Source organism: Brachyhypopomus gauderio, chromosome 4 (genome assembly GCF_052324685.1).
Source record: "Brachyhypopomus gauderio isolate BG-103 chromosome 4, BGAUD_0.2, whole genome shotgun sequence".
NCBI classification, from domain to species: Eukaryota; Metazoa; Chordata; class Actinopteri; order Gymnotiformes; family Hypopomidae; genus Brachyhypopomus; species Brachyhypopomus gauderio.
This window is the reverse complement of record NC_135214.1, coordinates 29,620,421-29,637,866: the sequence shown is the minus strand read 5'-3', so window position 1 is coordinate 29,637,866 and position 17,446 is coordinate 29,620,421. Positions and strand designations below refer to the sequence as shown.

Genomic DNA, 17,446 nt, shown 5'->3' with positions numbered 1-17,446 from the left:
CCCGTCTCCACAGATGCGGCGCCTCTAACCTGTTGTCTGTAGGTGACTGAAGTGCCGCAGTCCATACAGACTACCAGGGCTGCCGATTATACGTGGCCAGATCAGAAGAGGAAAGCTGTAAATGAGGCGCAGTTCGTGATGCAAAATTTGGGTATAGTCCTCAGGGCCAGGAACAGTTACACACATTCGCGCACGCGCACACGCACGCACGCACACACACACACACACACACACACACACACACACACACACACACACACACACACACACACACACACACACACAAAATGACTCAGAAATCTTTGGGGCAGACTGCTCAGTCATATAAGGCTCCAGCTGATGGTAGAAGACTGGAGGATGTTCCTCCACAGCTGCCCATGTAAGTGAAGCAGAGAGAAACGTGCACACCAGCTGTGTGGGTTAAATGAAACGTCAGATGTGTGATGGCCAAAGCCAAATACACACATCCTGAGAAATAACCCCTGTTCCATGCCTTTGGAAACCTGAAGGGTTCAGAGAACAGTGTAGATTGTAAACTCCTGGGTAAAGCCTAATTTGATGATTCATTCTTCCTAATTGGGTGCTGCTGCATGAAAAGGAATGACAAAATGATGGTAACTCAATGCAGGTGTTTGTGCATGTGAGATATGAGCAGGTAGACCAGCTAATGTGGACTCTCTGCCTTGAACGTGATTTTGTAATTAATATTAACACATAGCCTGCAGCACCAGAGAAGGGAAATACCATATCAGGACAGAGAGATCAGGACAGTGTTTGTGCTACGCTATCCCAGCCCTACCCCATGCCTCCGGAGACAGTTCCACATTACACTTACATACTATAGTTCTATACTACACTTACATACTACAGTTCCATACTTCACATACATACTACAGTTCCATACTACACTTACACACTACAGTTCCATACTACACATGCATTCTACAGTTCTGCACTGTACATTCATACTACAGTTCCATACTACAATTCTATACTACAGTTCCATAGCGTACTTAACAGAGCCCTTGTTGCCTAAGGACTCAGCCAAAGCCAGAATGTGTAAAGCACGTTGCACGACAAATATGAAACATTGCACATTAAGAGTGCACGAATGCGAGTACCACACGTGTCATGGGAGAGTATCCTAAATGACTTGCAGGAGGCAAGGGAATGTGTGTGATCTTGACGGCCTCCTGACAGCGGTGTGTGGAGGAAGGGACACCTCTCCTGCACCACAGTCCTGCTAAGCTGTCGCTAATTCACAGTCACTGTGATGCGTGAGGACGAGCTCCAGATCTTGCAGACGGCAGAGAGTTCACGTGTTCGTCTCACTCAGAGGCGAGTGGGACGCACGACCCCTCAAAGCCCTGCACTGCTGGAGCTGCTCCAGTGGTACACATGCTTTCCACGACAGCTCCACCCTTAATGCAAGCAGCACAGAAACCTGTGACGCTGCCTGCATTTGGTTAACAGGGTCCAACAATATGAGAGGTGGAATTGCAATGGTCCGTGGGTGTGTGTATGGGACAGCACTAACGTATTAAAATGAAAGGCCGGGGTTACATGTAGAACGGAGGTGGGTGATTGATGTGACGCCCTGTGTTGGTCTTTAGCATTTCCTTCAGCCCTTGTTTGGGTTAGTCTTTTGTTGGAGTGTCTTTTTAATAGAGTCTATTAGGGCGGACATTAGACGAGGGGGTCTTGTGTTTGACATGCTGGTTGCAAGAAGCATCAGGGGCTTTGAGTAAGTGCAGGGGCGCAGATGGCACTGGGGACGGGGGGGACATGTCCTCTCCAGATTTATATAGACCCCATCCGAAATCTAGCATCTACAAGCATAAACGTATATATTGTACAGCTTGGTCCCCCTCACTTCAGAATTTCCATCTGCGCCGATGAGTAAGTGTGTGTGTGTGTGTGTGTGTGAGAGAGAGAGAGAGAGAGAGAGAGAGAGAGAGAGAGAGAGAGAGAGAGAGAGAGAGAGAGAGAGAGAGAGAGAGAGAGAGAGAGAGAGAAAGAGAGAGAAAGAGAGAGATTACTGAAGTTGTTTAGTGCTCTTGAGTATGGGTCAGGGTTAAGAAGTAAGAAGAAAGAAATAACGTATGGGTCTGCCTTTGCTGAACTTTGCGTTCGCAAATGTAAGTGGTCAGGATGTCCAGTAATGTTGTTCAATCAGGACTAAGCTACATTTTTGATGTTGAATATTACTTTTGTGGGTCAGTTGAATTAAAATCGAAGGCTGAAAGTTTATGGATGGCAAGCAGTAATTCATGCAACTCCATATCTGCAATCACAATTGTCTATATGCTGGAACAATGTCTTTACCATCATCCTTAAAGGTTTGTCAGATCCTCTTGATGACTCTTCTTTGTCGCTGTGATTTGCTATTGTGAGATGTGGCGAGTCAAACGTCCCGTCAGGGGGATCTTGTAGCTGTGGCTTTGTGAGCGTGACGAGCCGGCTTCAGACACAGATGACCTCCACCAAGGGCGGGAAGCTTCAGCTCCAACGTACCCTACTGCCACCACCATCTCGGGCTGCTTAGTCGAAGCGAACCGAGAGGCAGGCCTTTACGCACCAGGAGTCGATTTCGCACGGCAAAGTGCGCGGCTGGCGTGCAGAGCAGCTCATGATAAAATGGACTCCCATCACAGCGGGATGTTGGAAAGGAGCGACCAGCAACTTGACTTTGGAGCTTGAAAAGGGAACCGGGCAAAGACAGTTGTGCTTGAGTAAATCATTGGACACCTTTTCAGAGTTTTCGCACCTCCTTTGACTAGGAGCCCCTAATTTGTCAGCTTATGCCACGAAGTCAAGGGCACAGGCGGGCTGCAGACTGGCTTTATGAAACGCACTCGGGCGTTATTGCTGCTCAGATATTTATTTCATTTCCATTCAGATGAAAGGAGACGCTATTCCTCCCCTCCTGGCTTCTGATGCTGGAGGACCCTGTTCAGAGGGTCGGTGAGAGGAAAAAAGGGAGTGAGATGAAGGGGAGGGGGCGAGGGGGGGTGGGCGAGGGGGAGGAGAGGGGAGAAAGTCGTGTCTCGGGGGTTGGGGGAACGTGCCAGTTTCTTTCTCTCTCTAAAATCTAGGCCTTCACAGTAATTAAAACCGGCTGTTCCCGCATCGCCTCTCTGTCTCTCTCTCTCTCTCTCTCTCTGTCTCTCTCTCCCTCCCTGTCCCAGTCTCTCTCTCCAGGGCAGTAATTGGCAGAGAAATGGAACCTGGTTTGTGACTCCGGGCTGAAGCTCCACTGTTGTTACAGCAGATCTGATTTTTTTTACCCCTACATGCCAGAGGAAAGTAACAGGAACTGGGAAACTCAGCAGCCAAGCAAGCAACATCCTTCACGTGCCAGTGACCTTATTTCACTGCACTTCGGACGCTGAGGTTCCCGGTGATCATGTGCGCTTTTGAAGTTGGAGGTGTTTGCAGTTACAGGCAGCAACCACCAGGAACAGGGCTCACAGTGCTATTTTAGACAGGTTTGGCTTTCAAGCCGCAGACCAGCCCATCAGATCAGTTTATATTATATCAGGAGAGCAGAGGCTCAAACCTCAGTCTGTGTCGTTGTACAGGACTGAATTGTGAAAGAGAGTCATTGCAGTGATATAGTGGAAGCCATTAACATACACAGTGGTTGTTCAGTCCTGTCAAATAAAGTTTTCATTTCACATACGCTAACCTTCCTGAAATAAAATGTATTTCCCTTCGAACATCAGTGACAGGGTGGAATGTATAAACACCACATAATTCAGCATGTGCAGTATTGCTTGTAAATTATAAAGTTTTCATAGTTTATTGCCTAATTTTATATATGCAACAAATTCTTCTTTGCGTCAGTTGAAGTCAAGGTCCTGTGAAGGACCTGATTCACAGCCAATGCATTAATGGGAAAACTCCATATTACTTAGGTAACTCCTCACATATTTCCCTGTTTTGTGGTGATATTTTTGAGGACCTTTTTTTTTTTTTTTTACCAATTAAACTTGAAAATGTTCCATCTTGCTCGAATGGATCGCAGGACTGCAAATGAAAGCTAAAAGTAGAGGCAGAGACGGCACAGCAGGGGCAGGATTCTGGCCCCTGCTCAGCCGTGACTGGGCAATTAAGCTGGAGGGCAGAATGGCTATTTGCTGATTAATCAGGCTATCAGGCAACCCAGTACCACCGTCAGCTTTAGAAGAAGTGTTCTGGAAATAATAAAGTCCCATCTGCCAAGTGTGGGTGATCTCACGAGCAAAGCCGCCAGTTTGCCGGCTTCCTTCGCACCCTTATCCCGTTCTCCCAGGCCGGGCTGGCGTATACGGAGGCCTGACCAAGCACAGGCATTTTTGAACCTGCTCTGATAGTGGAGCAGTGTGGGTGGGGATTAGAGAGTTATAAGGAAGTTCCAGGTATGTGGCTGCGTGTTATAGCTCCTGGGAGAGGCTCTGTAAGTGCCAAGGAGAGTGGTGTGTGTGTGTGTGAGTGTGTGTGTAAGGAGGGAATTATGGGAATTCTATTTGCGCGGCATGAGATTGGCAGGCTTAGAGGGAGCCGCTCTGGGGCCTGGCGACTGCGCTGCAATGGCAAGGTGTCACTCCTATTAGGAAGAGAGAGAAGGAAGGAGGGAGATTGAGAGAGAGATAGACCGAGAATGAAAGAGATGGAGATACAGAGAAAGAATGAGAGGAGGTGAACGAGAGGGAGCAAGGGAGGAGAAAGGCGCTGTGAAGGAAGGAAAATGCTCGGTGGGGACGAGGGAGAGAGAGAGAGAGAGAGAGAGAGGGAGGGGGAGAGAGAGGGAGGGAGAGGGAGTGTGACCATTCTGTCAGCCTGAGTGAAAGAGTGAAGAACAAGATTACAGGGCTCAGTGTGGGTGTGTAGGGGGGTGCAAATGGCCAGCAGATGCACAGATGCAGCTAAGGGGTCCGTGTGTTTCGGGGCCACTCTAAGGCCCCGCCAGGTTCGCGGCCAACACGTCCTGACAAGCGCAGGGAAGTATCTTTAGCACCGTGTAAGCCGAGAATGAGGACCAACCCCCACCCCAGTTATGATGGATGTTGAAACATCCTCCTACGTGTTCCAGGTAAGCAGCCTGTCTGTGTAATTGGAGAGGCTGACCTAACAGAAGCGGTTCGGAGGCAGAGCGTGTTTGTTAGCGTCGAGGAGTCGTCAGACATCAGAGGGGTTGTTGCCAGAGCGTGTACTCCTCGCCAGACATGCGTCCTGCTGTCGTGGGGGTGACACGTCACCTTTTCTTAAATTGGGCTCCCGCTGAGTGTGATGGAATGGGCGGGCAGCACCGTGTCCCGCCTGGCGTGACCCCGTGCGGCTCCAGGGCTGCGGTGGGCCGGTCTGCACGTCCTTGGTACGCACGGCCGCAGTGGTGGGAAAGCTGACTTGAGTGCTCGGTGTCCATCTGCTCGAGTTATTGGTGTGTTCATTCCTGATGGAGCACACTCATAGATACACATACACACTCATCTGTGCGCACTTGCAGAAAGTGTGTATAAATACACACACATACACACACATCTTGTGAACATCTTCATCTTTGAGTGTGGGCTCTCTGACGTTCATCTGTAGGTGCAGATCAGTACTGACCACAAGATGGTGCATATTTTTGCTCTACACCCACCTTCCAGGTGGCATGGTGGTGTAGTGGTTAGCTGTTGCCTCACAGCAAGGGGATCTGGGTCCAGTCTGCTCTGTGGGGAGTTTGCATGTTCTCCTTGTGCCTGTGTGGGTTTTCTCTGGGTACTCCGGTTTCCTCCTTTAGTCCAAAGACGTGTGTTAGGTTGATTGGTCACTCTAAATTGCCTGTAGGTGTGCGTGTGTGTTGGCCATGTGGCAGACTGGTGACTTGTCCATGGTGTACCTGCCTTTGACCAACGATGCTGGGATTGGCTCCAGCCTCCCGTGACCCGGGCTAGTGGTAAGCGGTAGATAATTGATGGACTCACCTTCCAACACATACAAACCAGTTCTTTTCATTTGTGATAGAGGAGTACTACTAGGAGCAGAGTTGTATAATCCAGGTTCAGAAAGTAAAAGTCCTCACCAGAATTTTGCTCAGGCTTCCTGGATTGTGTTGATTCCACTCATTTTACCTGGATTGCACTAATTAGAAATCTAGCAAGCTTGAGCAAAATCCTGGTGAGGACTTTTACTTTCTGAACCTGGATTATACAACTCTGACTAGGAGCTATGGTAGAGCTAATGTGTATGCTGTCTGGTATTGAAACACTGGTGTAGGTGACTAGTTTCACTGTTTTGATGTTGTACCACAGGTCACTATTATTTGTGATGGTCCCAAATACGGTTTCTTTTCTACAACTGTTTCTTAACGAACATTGTATAAAAAAGAATATTGAATATTGCTGTGGCAAAGACTGAATCTCATCCCTGTCTGCTCCAGTGCTGAGACTACAATACCCATAATTCTATGTTTTATAAGCTTATTAGGAACACAGTTGTTGCCTGTAGGTACCAGGAACAGAAGCTCAGGTCTGCTGCACATGATTGCATAAACGCAACAAAGAAGAAGAACGAATTGTGCCATAATCAAGCCGAGGAGTAATGTCCACCCCTGCTGGGGCAGTTAATGAGGGAGACGAGGGGTACTGTGAGTTGACCGCTCACAACAGCCCTGCTTCCTCGGTAGTAGCTCGACCGCTGCGGAAATCCTACATTACAGCCAACAGTCACCGAGGGCATTGAGTGTGTGTGTGTGTGTGTGTGTGTGTGTGTGTGTGTGTGTGTGTGTGTGTGTGTGTGTGTGGACAGGGAGGAGGGAGGCAGGCACTCAAACTGAAGAGGGTTTTTAATGTGAGAGAAACACAGAAGGAAGGAGATGATGTGTTATGGCAGCAAGTCTAGGACTATGGTAATAGAAATTGTGGGGATATTTGAAGGAATGTGACGTGTCCTTTTGGGGCTTAATTCACACGGTCGGTTTGGGTGATAAAGCTGTAAAGCCTCAATTCTGTTCCATGAGCCTGATCTCTGGCATTTTTCCAGACATTTGAACCAATCTGCACCTTTTTTTGTAAAAAAGAAAAGGGAGACAGAGGATAGAGGGTTTTGAGGAGAGAACACTATAATGAAATCCACCTCAGAATCTCATCTCACGTAGACCTTAAAAGCCAATGCAGCAGAGAATCGGAGCTCAGTTGTGTGTTTAATTTAGATGTCGAGGTCTTGGCTGGGTTTGCTCCATGTTTTGGTGTGTTGTTCAGTCTAGCATGTAGGGTCAATGGGCAAACCCCTGTCTGTCTCCGAGAGTTCGCTGAAGGTGCTAAGACTGGACTACAGTGCTGTAGTGAAGTATTTTTAGGCTTCAACATGACTCACGGCTCCCTCGATACTACACCAATCACAAGCCAAACAATCAAAACACGTGGCCACGTTAGACAATAATCAATAAACAAACAAGCAGACAGAAGAAAGCAAATATCCCCCTCCCTCCTACATGCACGCACACAGTGCTTTTCAGTCAAGAGCCGTCACATGACACTTTCTAATACTAATGCAGTTATTAGTGATACTCAGCACAGGCAGAAATATGATGCCTTGAAATCGTGAATAACAAAACTGTACATAGATGTGTGAACTGACCCATTCAGAGTGGGAAACCCATTCAGAACTCGATTCTGAAACCGATCGTTCAGATCTCCAGCTGGTGTGTCAAGAAGAAGGGAGATACTATAGACTGGCAGGACAATAGGAGTATAGGCATACAGAGAGAGGGAGAGAGAGAGAGAGAGAGAGAGAGAGCGAGCAGTCTCTATGGGGGAGAGATAGCAGTCTCTATGTACACTGGACACTTGTGTTGTGAATGATCACTTATTGTGATGCCACTATGTAGAGAGAGAGAGAGAGAGAGAGAGAGAGAGAGAGGAGTGTGTATTTGTGTGTGTGTGTGTGTGTGTGTGTGTGTGTGTGTGTGTGTGTGTGTGTGTGTAGGGGTGGGATTGTGAGGAGGAGATGGCATGTATGGGAGGAGGAGGGTTTGAGGCTGAGGTGTGAGTGAATTGATGGGGTTGTGTGTCTGGGTGAGGAGCACACAGGGCACTGCGGCCCACGCCACAACCAGGCAAGTGTGTACACAGTGGAGGGCACATTCACAGCTAGTGATGACAGCAGCCTGTCATTAGGCATAGCGGCTTTTTTCATTATGCGTGCTGAATGCAATATCACACAGATGTGCGCTATAAACCCACATATGGCCTTGGCATGATGAATCACATGCAGGGCGTATACTACTGTGCTTATATTACTTTTTATGATAGGAATATTTCCAGAAATGCAGGCATTTGTATGAACTTATCAAGGTGTTCATGATATTAGCTCCTGATCTTCCCTCTGAACCATAATTTCCCCATTATAACCCAAGGAGGGATGTAGTGTGTTAAGGGTAGTCAGGAGACGTGTATGCCATTGCCTGCTGTTGGTCCCAGCAGGAGGAGAATTTCTTTGAATGGACAGGTTTAGTGTCTGATGCATGTGAATCTGTCAGCAGAAAAAGATGAAGAACACCTCTGCAGACACCTCGGCCCATGATCAGGGGTCCTAGCCAGGGTGAACCTGACAGAGCGAGATTGAGAGGAGACAGCTGGGAATTGGGTCGTCCTCCTCTTTCTCACATTCACCTCATTTAATCATTCATTCATTATTCATTCATTCATTCATTCATTCCTTCAGTCACACACTACACACGCCACACAATGTAACAGACTGCCCCCCCCCCCCCCCCCCCATCCACCCCCCAGATCGCGTGGAGTGTGTGCCGAGGCTCCCAGCAGAGTGTGCGCGCGTGTGTGACGGAGAGGAGATCGAGCCAGCCGGTGCGAGCACTCTCACATGGCCTCGATGCAGGACGGGGTGAACTTCACGGCTCCTCCCTACGGCAAGGTGTTGCTGCTCGGAGCTATCGCTGCCGCCTCCGCCTTCGTCGTCACCATCCTCATCGTCGTGCTGTGTGTGGGTTGCCAGAGGTGAGTGGTGGAGGCAGAACCCGCCCCCCAAGGCCTGCCCACCACAGGCATGTGAAGAAAAGAGAATTGCACACACGCACGCACACACACACACACACACACACACACACACACACACACACACACACACACACACACACACACACACACACACTCAATTCCTTCACAAATCCTATATTGTTAACTACTACTAAATGCCTACTAGTCATTCATTCCTCTGCTCATGGTTATGCTATTCTTTACAACAAATGCATTCAACCTTTCAGTCTTGTAGTCCCGTTCTACGTAAATGGTTTAGTAAGGGACTATACAAATAGCAGAGTTCAGTTTCATGTGTTAGACACACTCACAGCCAATATTCAGCGCTTAGCCCCAATGCCTTTTGCAAGGTTTTTTTTTAACCAAAGATGGTGATGATTGGCTTTTAATGCTCTTAAAGGGAACATGATGACAGAGAGGCAGTTGTGTTCTCAGACACGAGTGCTTTTGTATTCCACACTGGGACTCTGCCCACCAGCTTCAGCGCAGAACAGCAGCAGAGGGCATAAATACCAGTGTCAATTTTTTTTCTTGCTCATTTTTTGGACAGATTATAGCTGAATGTATTGTATGTGGACACACAAAAAAGGGAAAATAATGATGGTATGTAGACATTAGCCGCCAGCAGATTGGCTAAATATAACATTTGCAAATTATCATATTGCTCTTTATTGGCCTCTGCAGTACTGACATGACAGATGCCTTCTAACACAGTTACACTATTTCCAAGCATCCTGACTAATCCCGGGATTCGGAGGGGCTGGGATTATTCTGGCCATACCATAACCTCCAGTTTCATGCCCTCGTGTACCAAATAAATTCAGGAAATGCTTTTAGGTAATCATGGTTCGTTATATTACTTTACTAATGGCCTCATCAAAGCAAGATTGAATTACATTATGTGACTTAGCAAAAGACTTGGCCCAAATCCCATGCTTGTCTACAGAGTCAAAGCCTTCGAATCCACACTGCTAATCATCCGCCCACCATTTTAAAAGCCTGTCGTCATCTCAGATACCATCCTGCTCATTTGGGGCCTGATAACGGGCCATCTGGACCATCACCATATTTTTGCTGTGTGTTCAACAGGAAAGGGAAGAGTCACAATGGTTCTGGCGAGGAGAGAAAGCACCGACTCATGGACATGGTGACAATCTCTTTCACGCTATTACTATTAGCGTAGCTTCATAGATTGTTTTAGAGCTGGGTTTTAGACAGGTGTCGACAGGTGAGAACATAGCTATCTGAACACTGTCTGAAAGGCTGTAGGCTATCATACTCCATGACCATTAGATGGAAATTTAAAAAAGATGAAACTTAACGCACAAATGTATTCTCTTCTGTCAGGCATTCCTATGAAAGTGCCAGACACTATGAAAGATTGTTTTTAGCAAAAAAAAAAAAAAATGAGATGGTATCTCAACCATGGTACAAATACAAAAATGTGTACTTCTATGAAGTATTTTTGCCTGTATAACTGCATAACACAAGTCTTACTGTTACCCTTCACTGTTGTCTACAGTAAGACCTTATTCTCCACTCTTCTGTTTAAGTAATGCACCACATGATGCTGTAATGCTCACTGCCGGCTTCGCCTGGCTCTTCTGTGATTGCTACACTGACACTGCTTTCTGTGTTTCTAGAGTATATTGCGACAGTCCAAGCTGCGCTCCATCAGTAAGTCAGACACCAAGCTCCATGAGATGAACAGACTCAACTGCAATGGCAAAAGTATGTACATTCACTTCTTGTACTGCTCCGTAGCATGACTGAGGTCAACCATCGACCTCGAATTCGGATGTAGGGTCTGAGCATGGAACGGTACGCATTTCTCTTCGGGATACGAGTCACGTTCTCTGTTCTTGTGGAGTAGGGACTCACGTAGATGTCTTGTTGTGGGAGGGTTGGCGTCGGCCATGTCGCCTTTGCCTCTGCAGTTTAGCCCACCATGATTTATTCTTCCTGCTACAACCCTGTGGGCTCTTATGGGACCAAAGTCCTTGATAACCAATGGCATGTCCTCTTGGCAGAGTCCTCGAAGAAGAACCGTCCAGCCAGCATGGACCTGCTGCTGCTCCCCAGTCGACGCTCCAACTCCGATCTGCGCTCGCAGGGCCGCCAGCTGCCACAGATACCATCCGGGGAGGACGGCGAGCACACGTACGCCGAGGTGGGCCGCCGTTCGTCCCCAACCCGCTGCCCCGACGACGGTCTGCGGGGACGTGCCGGCGAGACGGACACACCTGCGCCGCCCGCCGTCCCCGCCAACACGCCGGCCCCGCCCGACCCTGACAGCGACGGACTGGAGGGTGGCATCCCGGAGCCGGAGACCCTCCCTCAGGTGGTGAACCCGCCCCCGCAGGCCCAGGAGACGGCGGAGTACGCATGCATCAGGAAGGTGCGCAAGGTGGACAAGGCGGCACAGAAGAGGGACAACGGGACGGAGACGGAGGAGGGGCTCGGCCAGCAGCAGCGGCACAGCAGCGGAGAGATTCGCCACGCCCCACCCTCTCATCCAGCTCCGCCCCCACCACATCCCCATAGCCAGAAAATCCCACGCAAGAACATGGAGGCCTTCAACCTGCCTTCCTTCCCTAAGGTAGGTTCAGAAGCTGATAGGTCAGCTGTCCAGCTATAATTAAACCAAAAAACGATTGCATGGATTTAATTTGAACACTTATTCATAAGTTGCTCTTCACAAAGATATTATGACATTAGAGGTTATGTGAATTCCAGTCTATTACTATACTACCTACAACCTATACTACAGGCTACTGTATACTACCTCACTATTTTACTTGCATACTGCTTAACTATGCACTAACTTACATACAGTAAGACTGCAGGGCCGTCTCTCCTGTAACACAAGAAAGGATTAAAAGTGTGTCGGACAATTGTTCCCTAATTATGTGCTTCTATGAGAAGACAGTTACAGTTTCAGACACCAGCAAGTATTCAGTCCACTTAGCATGCCTACTGAGGCATTCCCAGAAGCCTGCTGCCACCAGGATGACGCAACAAGCAGAAACCGGTAGTCAGACTGAAACACTTGCATACCTGTCACTCAAATGCAAAGTCCACGACGCCCTGGAATTATGTGCAGGAGGCAAGGGAGTTGTCTCCCAGATGAAAGCCACTATGATATGCTAATGCTGCCTTAAATATTCAGACCTAGGGTCGGTACAGTAAATTGCGTCGTCTTCTGAAGCTTCTTTACGTTGCTTACCTGACATGGCAGGTCAGACTGAAATAGGAGTGAAGCGAAAATCTAGCAGAACACCTTTTGGCTCTTTTTGGACTACGCATTGTTCCCATCAAAAGAAACTTTATAAACGAGGTGTAACAACAGTTTGCTAGTACAACTGGCTGCTCACCGAAACCGCCCCAACCCCCCCAAACACCCCACCTCACCCCTACACCCGACCACCACCCTCGTTGGGAATGGGGAGGAAGTGCAAAGCAGGCATGAGTCTGGAGCTCCTTCACCAGGGCCAGGTTGGGAGAAACACGTTAAGCTTCATGTCCTTCATGTCATTAGATCCACTGAGCGGTTTTGGATGAGTCAGTCAGCTGGGGGTAAATGGGCAGCTCCAGTAAACTCAGTGAACTACAGTTAAAAAAATATCATCATTTCATGGTTGTTAACTCTGGATGAGTCAAACTCATGTCGAAATTGACCATAATTCAGGTCATTCAGCAGTGGCAGCACACCCTCTCATGGGGCTTGGTCTTTAATAAAGATCATTCTGCTCATCAGAGGCCTTCTAAAACCATGCAGCAGGTTTATATGAGATATGAAGATGATCTTTAGGCCTTTGTGCTGACCATGTGACTTGTATTTATTCATTTTTATGGCTTTTATTTTTTACCCACACATTGTCTGACTCTGATATGGGTATTCTGTGAGATGTTTAATTTTTGGAGGTGGAGGTTCTCAGGCTCGACCTGTTCTGATTACCACAACTTGTCACTTGCCATGTTTTAGCAGCAAAAGCAAACGCCCTCCTCACTAAGCTGAGGAGAGACTCTGTACTGTATCAAAGATGAATTACCCCCAAACTCCCTACAGGCATTTAAGGTTTAATGATAAGTTACTGATACACTGAAATATTTAATATAACCTCCTAAGACACTTCTTTTCATGTAATAACACTGAATCATGAAATAAATCGCCTGAAAAATATATGATGCATCATTTCTGGAATGTTCACAGTTACCTTTATAGAATTTTCATTCAGTATTGTTCCAGTGTAATAAACAGTGCTGGCCGTATTCTTGTTTTTACACTTTTATCTATATCATAGGCATTGATGAGGATCTTTTTTCTGAGTTGTTTTGATCCAGATGTCACCTTGGGCTACAATAATCAAATGCTTAAACAGAAACATGTCTGCAGAACTGGGAAGCGTGTTTAGACAGCTCGTCCTCTGTATTGGCTAATCAGGAAGCAGTGTTTATTGGAAACGGAGAGGAATACATATGGAAGCCTCCGGAAGACGATGACCTCATGTTCCAGCACAAGCACATGGGCCCACTGAGTCCTCATATGGGAGACAGCATGGCAGCATCTGCAGCTGGGGTACGTGAGCACTCCACAACCTTTTCTCCCAGAAAATGTACTTGTGGGTCTTGTGTTCCGTGAGGCCGCATGATTTTCACACAATGTCTCTTCAGCTAGCCAGTGATGCATGAGCACTGGAAGACCAACGATGGACGTGTGGAGTGTTGACGCATGCGTTGGTTTTCTTGTGCACCTATTACGTGTTGTCTTTCAGATCTCAGAAATGTACTCGAAGGTGTGTAAACCAGGCAAGAAGAAGAGAGGCATGCCCGGCTCACCCACAGCCCCCAGAGACATCAGCGGCTTTCGGACCTTGGCCCGCGCCGAGCGTGGCGAGCGCGACGGTGGCTTCAATGTGGTAGTCAAACCACAGACGTGGGCGCCGCCTGAGGGCAAAAGCTCCAGGCTGCCCCCTGGCTCCATGGAGGACCACTGCTATGAGGCCATCAGCACAGAGGAGACCGACCTGGCCTACGAGACCATGGAGGGTGGAGGGGTCTGGAAGCGCGACAGGCCTCCACCCAACGCTAGCGCCACCCTCCGGCCCAAGAAGAAGAAACCGCAGCAGCCGTTGCAGCAGCCGCCACAGCCTCCGCCTCCTCCGCCCCCCCAGCAGACGCCCAAGCTGCAACACCTCCCCGCCAAAGCCCTGCTGCTCCCCGGGGAGAACCTGTACGAGAGCATCCCTGACCTGAAACAGGGCTCCACCACCTCCAGCACGACCACCATCTTCACCTTTAACGACGGAATGGAAATGTATGTCACTGGTCTGTAGGGGGAGCTCCAAAGCCCCATGAATGCTCAGTTTCTGTCTCTCTCTCTCTCTCTTTCTGACAGGTCCTCACTGTCATAGCTGAGTGGGAAGGAAATATGACGACAACTTAGAAACTGAAGGACAGAGTTCCTTTTGCACTCATTCACACATTTTGTTTACATTTTCAGCCCTGACGTTCCCTACTCATTGCCTTACAGCAGCATTCTGGGAAGAGGAGTTTTCTTAGAACAGCATTCTGGGAAGGGGAGTTTTCTTAGAGCAACATTCTCGAAAGGGGAGCTTACTTACAGCAGCGTAAGGGCTCAGCTTTTGAATGGGGATGCTACTGACACTGTGGGGATGTGTGGTACGTCATCTTGGTATACAGTACATATATTGCACTACCACTGTAGTTCTCACATAATTGCTTATTGATCGAGGTTTAAAATTGTGACAATTAAAACGATGCTAAAATGCTACATCTCGCTAAAGAGAAAAATATGGGTGCCAAATGTAAAAAGCTTGTTACTCTTTTTTAACTGACATTTGTTTAACATTTAACACGATTTCCTTGCATTGAGAAGTAAAAACACTGCTAGTATTCACTGTAGAAATATAAATAAGAAATAGGCAGTGGTAGCTCAGTGGTTACGGTACGGAAGGTTGCCAGTTCAAACCCCACCACCACCAAGTTGCCATTGTTGCTGCTGATCAAGGCCCTTAACCCTCAATTTCTCAAGTTGTATTCAGTCATAACAGTAAGTTGCTGTTGATAAAAGCATCACTTAAATGCCATGAATTTAAATATTAAATCTTAACTGAGCTAAATATAAAAAAAGACTAACAAGTTTTTTACGCAATGCCCCATAGAGAAACAATAACATACAATAATTCTCCAATGCCCAGCCCTAACATATCTCCCCAGATAACTGTAACATTTCTGTTTAATATGTAGCCCAGAGTCTTGATTTTTGATAGCACACTAGCGTAACCATTTATATTCATCTGGATAACCATCGGAGTTGCGGGTCAGACTGTTAATTTGAACTCTAAAAATTCCAAAGGAGATGAAAAAAAGAGCACAACTCTATTGATAAGAATGACTTCCTAAATGCACTGTAGCTGTACTGAGGAGTATAAGAGTATATCAAAGGAAAGTGGCAGGACACCATATATTTGAGTGAAGAACCAATAGCTTAAGATATGCACGGAAGCAAGCCTGACCAAGACAGCTGTCATCAGATATTTTATTGTAGGTTAACGATAAACATATGTCTTTATCTAAATTGTTTATGGAAAACCTGATTCGATTTTACAACACAACTTTATCTAAAAGCTTTGGGAAAAAATGTGCCACTATTTTTGTAAATTGAGAGTACAGTACTATATCAATATAAAAGTTATTCCCTATTTTATTCAGATGCACAGAATTATATACTGAAAACTTTCTCTTTTAGCACTTAATCAGATATTGGCCCAATGTAAGCTGAGAAGGTATAATGGTGAACTAAACATTAATTATATGATAATTATAGTAGCAATTAAAGAGATCATTAAGATAATTAGCAAAAGCTCAGGGACAGTGACAATATAAAAGTAATTGAATTAGTTGCACAAATGTAGTTTTCCTCTAAGTGAAATAAAATTTATGCCATTTTAGGACCCTGACATGCCCATTCAAAATGGGGGTTTATATTTTGTCTCCATAGTGTTTTCTTTTTAGTGTTTAGCTCATGACATAAACACCAACCTGGCTATGTATGAGACACCACTGCCATACAGTACAGTATAATAAGTGTTTTACTTTGTCAATACTGTTAATGCACTTTGCCTGAGAAAAAGATGCATGCTTTTAACAAAAACCTTACAAAGGAAAAAAAGCACTGTTATGTGGTATCGGAGAATGGTTTATTTCTTGCTGTTGTTAGTTGCTTTTTTATTTAAATGCCTTTTCCTCCATCAAAGAAAGAGCACAGTGTTGTACTTCAATCCTGGTGAGCCTGCTAATAGGATGATGACTCAAGGAGAACTCAGTCATATGGACTAAATATATAGTTGACAGTTCTCTTCTGTTCCAGTCAGGACAAATCATGATGTTGGTGTTTGGCTCGCCCATCTTTTAGGTGAGCATATGTTGGTGATGGACTGAAATTTCACCCAACCATGTTACATCGCGTTAGACCAGTGGTACAGAAATCTCTACTGGGAATCCAAACCTGGAATTTGTAGTCATTGATAAGTAATTGAAAGGTTGCAAATGGTTGGCCACTTAGCTATCACACCTGACTCCTGGGTAAAGGTAGAGTGGAAAATCTGATCCTGAACCTGGAGGGCTATAATTTGAATGTAATTTGAATAATTTGAATTCTATATTAGGCAGTTGGCAAAATCTGCTGTACAAATAATTGATAAACATTCTATTGAACGGTTTTCTGGTAACCAGAATGTCTGGTGCCATACCGTGATTTTTAGTTTAACATAATGTGTTCACCTGCTATATAGTGCAAAAAAATGGACATTATCGCACTCAGTGTTACCTATGATGTTCTTTACAAAAAGAAAAAAGGCACTCTATACCAGTGGGTGAACATTCCTGTAAAATTGACTCAGTTAGCTCAAACCCTCAAAGAACAACTGGAGTCTATGAGTCCTGCTCACAGTCACAATTGTGTGTGTTGGCACAATATTGTAAATATGTCGCAAAGAAATGAAAAGAAGAAGAAAAAGTGGAAGAAGAAAAAGTTGCTCTAGGTGTTCTTCCGAATGTATGTTTCATTTCGGTTGTTCTTTTTGGTTGTTATTTTCTTTTTAGTTCTCTCTTGTGAAAACTGGAACTGTTGCCCCGCAGTATCTCCGTGAGGTTTAATGTGTTTATTATTATTGTTCTGATTATTTTCCCTTGCCATTTCAGCTGTGATGTGTATTTCAAAGATCAACCGAGTGTTAGTGTGACAGCTGATGTTGTGCGTTTGCTTATCAGACAACAGGGTGGTGTGTATTCAAGCTGTGTAAGTGCTCATGTGCAAAAGATTGTAATGTTTTTATAACGAAATTACTATTCATAAAAATGTCGGGTCAAGTTTATACTTTTGTAATAAAGTAGCACCT

At 46.2% G+C, this 17,446-nt stretch overlaps 2 protein-coding genes across 3 annotated transcripts in view; one reads left to right on the top strand and one right to left on the bottom strand.

Moving 5' to 3' along the window:
- Window positions 1-159, bottom strand: part of nkain5 (sodium/potassium transporting ATPase interacting 5) — a 19,981-nt gene extending 19,822 nt beyond the window's left edge. Inside the window, exon 1 of the mRNA XM_077003664.1 lies at window positions 30-159. Within this exon, the coding sequence (XP_076859779.1) occupies window positions 30-65 (36 nt within the window). The 5' untranslated portion in view covers window positions 66-159. The remainder of the gene's footprint in view (window positions 1-29) is intronic.
- Window positions 1-17,446, top strand: part of LOC143512886 (uncharacterized) — an 18,933-nt gene extending 1,487 nt beyond the window's left edge. The window contains exons 2-7 of one of the 2 annotated variants that reach the window (XM_077003661.1): window positions 8,760-8,984; window positions 10,113-10,170; window positions 10,667-10,700; window positions 11,054-11,622; window positions 13,468-13,602; window positions 13,799-17,446. In XM_077003661.1, the coding sequence (XP_076859776.1) occupies window positions 8,851-8,984; window positions 10,113-10,170; window positions 10,667-10,700; window positions 11,054-11,622; window positions 13,468-13,602; window positions 13,799-14,359 (1,491 nt within the window). In that variant the 5' untranslated portion in view covers window positions 8,760-8,850 and the 3' untranslated portion in view covers window positions 14,360-17,446. Of the gene's footprint in view, window positions 1-8,759; window positions 8,985-10,112; window positions 10,171-10,666; window positions 10,755-11,053; window positions 11,623-13,467; window positions 13,603-13,798 lie in introns of both variants that reach the window. The other variant, XM_077003660.1, reaches the window with a different exon arrangement.